General features: G+C 37.8%; 1 protein-coding gene across 1 annotated transcript; it reads left to right on the plus strand.

The window, feature by feature from the left end:
• The first annotated feature begins 3,377 nt into the window (after positions 1-3,377).
• Positions 3,378-4,448, plus strand: LOC101119111 (ribosome biogenesis protein NSA2 homolog). Its single transcript, XM_004004529.5, has one exon. The coding sequence runs from the start codon at positions 3,469-3,471 to the stop codon at positions 4,249-4,251; it is 783 nt and encodes a 260-aa protein (XP_004004578.3). The 5' UTR covers positions 3,378-3,468; the 3' UTR covers positions 4,252-4,448.
• Positions 4,449-7,782: the final 3,334 nt, after the last annotated feature.

A 7,782-nucleotide genomic window follows, 5' to 3' on the forward strand; every position in this document is an offset into this window, starting at 1 on the left:
GCAGCATGAGCGATCTATTTCCCTGACCAGGGGTCTGACCTGGGTCCCCTGCATTGGTAGTGTGGAGTCTTAGCCACTCGACCACCAGGGATGTCCTAGGCAATGTAATAATAAATTTAATAAATGAATGAAGCAATGGATGATGACCTGTAACTGTATTTGTGGTAGCATAGCTCCAAGGGATTACATCCCATAAACCAACTTTTTAGTCACATGAAGATGAATCAAATTACCCTTTAAGTATCTATCATTAAGTAATGTCCTGCCTACCTAGAAGTAGGCTTCCCAGGTCCTTCAAACAGTAAAGAATCTAGAAATAATTATCATCTCATATTTTTAAGTTTGTAGTTTACAATGATAATTTAGAATGATTTTGAAAGTTGTCAAAATTTCCTCAAGGCTAGACAATGATTTGACACTTCATCAATAAAATACTTTTGAACATTCATGGACACTTTCATAAATGTGTAGATGTTGTATCCTGTGACATAGAATGTACTCTAGAGGGAGACTGAAGTAGAAACACACTGCTCACCAAGCTATGTGCCTTGTTGTGGGATTGCAACTGCCTGCAGAGGGATGAGTTAATATCTAATTCATGCAAAAGACTATGTTGACTAGTAGTCAACATAGCATAGTGAACAACCCACAACTTAATCTATGTATATTCAGTTACAAATTACATACTCACACTACTATTAATATGAATGTGAAACATTAGTAATGTTAATTTCTTCTGTTTTAACTTAAATAGTATAACTGAATGTAAATAGAATGTCTAAGTTTTTTTCCTCCAGTGCCTAAACAGTTTTCCTTCAGCACATCATTTTAGAGATGAATTTAAAGGTTAATTTATCAAAAAGCCATTAATGAATTGTGGTGCTGCTGCTGAAAGGAAAGTAGAATCTAGTTCTAGTTTTACCAGTATTATAGCATAACACTATAAAGCCTTTTAAAAGCTTTTGAGAACCACTAGATTGGGCAAACCCACTCCAGCGTTCTTGCCTGGAGAATCCCAGGGACAGGGGAGCCTGGTAGGCTGCCCTCTATGGGGTCTCACAGAGTTGGACATGACTGAAGTGATTTAGCAGCAGCAGCAGCAGCAGCAGCAGAGTGGGGTTAGAGTCAGAGAAGAAATATTAATATTGCTCAACTCAAACATAGAGACTCAACTGATGGCAGGTTGCCACAACCGTCAACTCCACAGAAGTTCTAGTTACTATGCCATTTATAAGAAACACACTGATGAAGTTCTCACCACCATGCATGCTCTCATAGTCCAGTGGGATCGGCAGAAGACATAAGCATAACCCCAATACTAATCAGAAGGCAGAGGATAATGGCAGACCCAGAGCTGGAACATCCACATGAACGAGGCGGAGAGGTAGAGTCCAGAAGTCTATATGTAAAAAGAGGTAGAGCTTAATTCATAATCTATCTGACTCCCAAATTCATGATCTTAACCTCTATGTTTTGGGAATTTGTGACAGAACATAAATGTATGGATAAAATGATATGCAAGTAGAGGTTCACTCGTGGTGACATGTATGAGAATTATGGTAGACATAGGACAGAATGGAAGGAAACTCTAATTTTCATTATAGATAGAGAAAAACAATCTTAGAAGAAGAAATAAATAGCAGTGGCCAGAAGTTGTGAAGAGAACCAAAAGAAAGTTGTATGAAAGTGACAAGGCTTTAGAAAATGTCAGAAGAGACTAATGGCCAAGAAGTGCAGTAAGTTAAAGGCAAAAAGAAAAAAAATCTATTGGGTTTGCAATTTTTGGAGGTCATTAGAAAGGTTTCTATTTGGCTGAGTTTGGTTTTGATTTGCTTGTTTGTTACTTAGTTTATGCTTATAATCTGAGGGTCAGGAGGTGGTAGGAAGAAAGTGAATAAAGAGGTTGAAGAGAGTATGAAGGAAATTGATCAAGTAAAAGGAGATAGAATTGAAATTTGCAAAGACAGGAGAAGAAATGGGTTCAAAACACAAACACGTGGGTTGGTTTTGGAAAAATGGGAATCCACTTCATTTGAAGCTGGACAGAAAGAGGTAAAATTACAAAGGTGGTCAGTTGAGACTATTAATCTCATTGGTTCTACTTCTTTTTTGTTGTGGAGGGACAAGTCCTTTTCTACAAGAGAAAAAGTTTCAAGTAAGAAGTTTGAAAATATAGGAATTGTTATGGAATAGTATCTTAGGAGCTAAAGAAGATAAGCAGGCTCCAGGTCTTATTAAGGAAGACTGTCCATCTGGAAACCAATAGATTTATTATTTATGAAGTGCAACATTATAATAATTGTAGAGAAACTATTTAATCCACAATCTTATCAAAATAACCTAAGTATTTTCATTTTCAGAATAGACTATGAAAAATGGTGTTGTGGATGAGTCTCAAAGATACAATCTCACAAAATTAAATTTTATCTACATGGGCTGGAAGAAGCACAAGCTGGAATCAAGATTGCCAGGAGAAATATCAATAACCTTAGATATGCAGATGGCACCACCCTTATGGCAGAAAGTGAAGAGGAACTAAAAGCCTCTTGATGAAAGTGAAAGAGGAGAGTGAAAAAGTTGGCTTAAAGCTCAACATTCAGAAAACTAAGATCATGGCATCTGGTCCCATCACTGCATGGGAAATAGATGGGGAAACAGTGAAACAGTGTCAGACTTTATTTTGGGGGGCTCCAAAATTACTGAAGATGGTGACTGCAGCCATGAAATTAAAAGCTGCTTGCTCCTTGGAAGGAAAGTTATGACCAACATAGACAACATATTGAAAAGCAGAGACAGTACTTTGCCAACAAAGGTCCGTCTAGTCAAGGCTGTGTTTTTTCCAGTGGTCATGTATGGATGTGAGAGTTGGACTGTGAAGAATGCTGAGCACCGAAGAATTGATGCTTTTGAACTGTGGTGTTGGAGAAGACCCTTGAGAGTCCCTTGGAGTGCAAGGAGATCCAACCAGTCCATTCTAAAGGAGATCGGTCCTGGGTGTTCTTTGGAAGGAATGATGCTAAAGCTGAAACTCCAGTACTTTGGCCACCTGATGCGAACAGTTGACTCAGTGAAAAGACTCTGATGCTGGGAGGGATTGGGGGCAGGAGGAGAAGGGGACGACAGAGGATGAGATGGCTGGATGGCATCCCTGACTCGATGGACATGGGTTTGGGTGAACTCCAGGGGTTGGTGATGGTCAGGGAGTCCTGGCATGCTCCAAACATGTGTCGCAAAGAGTCGGACAAGACTGAGTGACTGAACTGAACTGAACTGGGCCAATTTCTTATTTATTCTTCTAAGTTTCCTGAAAATGAAACTCATGGTGTTTATGCTCAGTTTTGCTTGGAATTACATACATTTTATAAAAACTATTGAGTGGCGGAGTCGGCTCGTGGGTCTCTGAGAGCCGAAAATTGAGAGCTTTTTCGCGCCGCGGAGACTGCACCCGGCGGCTCAGCAGCCGTCACCATGCCACAAAATGAATATATTGAGTTACACCGTAAGCGCTATGGATATCGTTTGGATTACCATGAGAAAAAGAGAAAGAAGGAAGGTCGAGAGGCTCATGAACGTTCAAAGAAGGCAAAAAAGATGATTGGTCTGAAAGCTAAGCTCTACCATAAACAGCGCCATGCTGAGAAAATACAAATGAAAAAGACTATTAAGATGCATGAAAAGAGAAACACCAAACAGAAGAATGATGAAAAGACTCCACAAGGAGCAGTACCTGCATATCTACTGGACCGAGAGGGACAGTCTCGAGCTAAAGTACTTTCCAATATGATTAAACAGAAACGGAAAGAGAAAGCGGGAAAATGGGAGGTCCCTCTGCCTAAAGTTCGTGCCCAGGGAGAAACAGAAGTATTAAAAGTTATTCGAACAGGAAAGAGAAAGAAGAAAGCCTGGAAGAGGATGGTTACTAAAGTCTGCTTTGTTGGAGATGGCTTTACTCGAAAACCACCTAAATATGAAAGATTCATTAGGCCAATGGGATTACGTTTCAAGAAGGCTCATGTAACACATCCTGAACTGAAAGCCACCTTTTGCTTGCCAATACTTGGTGTAAAGAAGAATCCCTCATCCCCACTATATACAACTTTGGGTGTTATTACCAAAGGAACCGTCATTGAGGTGAACGTAAGCGAATTGGGCCTTGTAACACAAGGAGGCAAAGTCATCTGGGGAAAATATGCCCAGGTTACCAATAATCCTGAAAATGATGGATGCATAAATGCAGTCTTACTGGTTTGACAGCAGTTACATACAAATAACTCCGTATAATTACTGAAGACTACACACCAGTTGGGAAACCATTACTCTGATATTTCTGAATACTACCAATCAACCTTACATGTTGTCTTCAGTCAAAGAAAACTATTTATTCTACTGTTTTAAAAATGAAAAAAGCCAACATTAAAATGATCTAGTTTTAAAAAAAAAAAAAAAAACTATTGAGTACATTAATTGAGCTTCACGATTGATTTACTACCTGAATGCCAACCTACTTTGATGCTTGACCTCATATTTTCATGAGGTATCTTGGGTTTTTAGGGATGACACAGGACTAGTTCCCAGACTCCAATCAAAAGATAGGTTAAGACTTCAAGTTTTTAGTTTTCTTCTTTCATAGAATTTTCTATGACATCGTCTTGTTATCAAGTTTAACTGTATTATGCAAGAGTAACCAGCTTATGAATCTCTATGATTCTAGCAGCACAGGTGCTTCTGATCGCAGCTTGTCTGATAAATATTATTTTCCATAATCCAAAATGCATAGCAATACTACCTACATGCAACTGAGTCAATTCTATCATAGACTTACTGTATTTTATGCTTCAAGAACCTCAGAGAAGATTCAGCTCACCAATTTGGTTGCCAATTCTCTTAAAGTGTGGTTTGCATAATTTTTTTGTCATTAAATTCCATTTGCCAAGTATTTCTACTTCTCATAAAACTGGAATGATGCTGAGGAAGATTCTTTGTAGAGTTGCTTTAGAATTCCTAATTTCAGCATCTGGTTGTTCTGACACTGAATTCTTCGGTGTTATAAGAAATTATTTTTTTAAAATATTCATGGTGCACAGAATATCCTTATATAAGAAGCCAGTGAGCTGAACAGGTGGCCTAAAATAAATATCTTTTAGCTCATTCTGACTGTAGTATGAACTCTTTTTTATAAGAAACAATAGATTTATCCATTTTTATATTGTCTTTTGTTGTTGCTGTTTGATTAGTTTTGTTTTCAAGTGGCTTGTTTGGTCATTGATTGTCTCACATGAAGCAAAGCCAAGTACTGCTTCTTATTTTCTTTCAGTTCTCTACAGCAGCTTGTCCAAAGTGTGTTTCAACATTAATTGTTCACCTGAGTACTTGATGTTGAGAATGCAGGGAAAGAAACTTATGTGCTATTATCACATTAGTGAATTAGTTCCATTTAACTGAAAAATAAAAGTTTCTACATTACATTATTCTTTACTTAATTCCTTTGGCATTCTAGATATTCATCATAAAGCAGAAAGAAAATTAGTTTTCAAAATAAGTTTATAACATGGTAAAGTTCTTTAATCTTAGTAAGCGCTATCCATATGAGATTTTCTAACAGTTTGTTGGGTTTGTATTAATTACATCCTTGTTTAGTCCTTGTTCTATTGGATTTGCCTGTAGAAGGGTTTTTATCTACATTTCCATATAAAAAGGACAATTTGACACAGAGTAATTGATTTCTATAATTCATCTTGTAAAATTATTGTCCTGAGAAACATTACAAGGTTATTTGAAAATATCTTTTAAAAAATCACATTTATTTAATGAAAGTCAAGGTAAAGAACCAATGTATTTTATATTTAAATTTTAAAAATATCTCATATACTAACTGCAAGTCTCAGAAGATGACTAAAATGTTGATAAAAGGCCTACTGGTTAGTAAGAGAGAAACAGTATCAAATGATATTTATTTTTAAATAATTATTTAAAAAATGAACATGGCAATTTACCGAGGCAATTTACCTCATATTGCAATTCATTTCAGTTCAGTTCAGTCACTCAGTCATGTGCGACGCTTTGTGACCCAATGGAATGCAGCACTCCAGGCCTCCCTGTCCATCACCAACTCCTGGAGTTTACTCAAACTCATGTCCATTGAGTTGGTGATGCCATCCAACCATCACATCATATGCCGTCCCCTTCTCCTCCTGCCTTCAATCTTACCCAGCATCAGGATCTTTTCAAGTGAGTCACTTCTTCACATCAGGTGGCCAAAGTATTGGAGTTTCAGCTTCAACATCAGTCCTTCCAATGAACACTCAGGACTGATTCCCTTTAGGATGTACTAGTTGGATCTCCTTGCAATCCAAGGAACTCTCAAGAGTCTTCTCCAACACCACAGTTCAAAAGCATCAATTCTTCAGTGCTCAGCTTTGTTTACAGTCCAGCTCTCACATCCATACATAACTAGTGGGAAATACATAGCTTTGACTAGATGGACCTTTGTTGGCAAAGTAATGTCTCTGCTTTTGAATATACTGTCTAGATTGGTCACAACTTTTCTTCCAAGAAGCAAGTGTCTTTTAATTTCATGGCTGCAGTCACCATCTGCAGTGAGTTTAGAGCCCCAAAATATAAAGTCTGTCACTGTTTCCACTGTTTCCCCATCTATTTGCCATGAAGTGATGGGACTAGATGCCATGATCTTAGTTTTCTGAATGTTGAGCTTTAAGCCCACTTTTTCACTCTCCTCTTTCACTTTCATCCTCTTTCATCAAGAGGCTCTTTAGTTCTTCTTTGCTTTCTATGGTAATATTTGCTATTTGCATATCTACGGTGCCATTTGCATATCTAAGGTTATTGATATTTCTCCCAGCAATCTTGATTCCAACTTGTGCTTCATCCAGCCCAGTGTTTCTCATGATGTACTCTGGATATAAGTTAAATAAGCAGGGTGACAATATACAGCCTTGATGTATATGATATTGCAAGGTGCACCATTACATTATTAAAAATCTATTAACACAATGCTCTCATTTATTCATATTTTATGAAATAGTATTACAGATATTCCCCAGTTCAAACTTTTCATACTTCCTTGGAACCATTCTGTATAATATTTTTGAAATCTCCACATAGCACCAATTGGATTGACTTATTAGTTAACTATTATCCAGGAAGGACTACTTAACATGGAGACAAATAAATATTCTGAAAGAACACAAGACTGGAGCACCATTTCTGAGTTCCATTACAGCTCTTCTCATTCACAGAGTGACTTAGTAAGTCTATTTCAATGAAAATAATGGTGACATTTAAGGAGTGATTGGTATCTTCTAGACACTATGCTAGTTTCTTCATGTTTTTTATTTGATTAAATATTAGTAAATATCTTGTAATATGGATCATTCCCACCATTTTACAGAAAAAGAAGGAAGTGAATGTGAAAGTTGCTCATTCGATTTTGACTCTTTGCAACCCCATGGACTGTAATGAACCAGGCTCCTCTGTCCATAGAATTCTCCAGGCAAGAATATTGGATTTGGTTGCATTTCCTTCTCCAGGGGATCTTCCTGACCCAAGGATCAAACCCAAGGCCCCTGAATTGCAGGTAGATTCTTTACTGTCTGAGCCACTGGGGAGACAGATAAAGAAATCACTGCTAAAGACCATGGGGTTTCCCAGGTGACAAGAGTGGTAAAGAACCCACCTGCCAATGCAGGATACTTAAGAAATGTTGGTTCAATGCCTGGGTCAGAAAGATCCCTGCAGCAGGACATGGTCACCCACTCCAGTATT

The sequence above is a fragment of the Ovis aries genome, chromosome 3 (assembly GCF_016772045.2).
Source record: "Ovis aries strain OAR_USU_Benz2616 breed Rambouillet chromosome 3, ARS-UI_Ramb_v3.0, whole genome shotgun sequence".
Lineage (NCBI taxonomy): Eukaryota > Metazoa > Chordata > Mammalia > Artiodactyla > Bovidae > Ovis > Ovis aries.

Excerpts from the sequence above, each read along its gene's own strand:
- LOC101119111 (XM_004004529.5), top strand. The coding sequence starts at position 3,469 with ATGCCACAAAATGAATATATTGAGTTACACCGTAAGCGCTATGGATAT.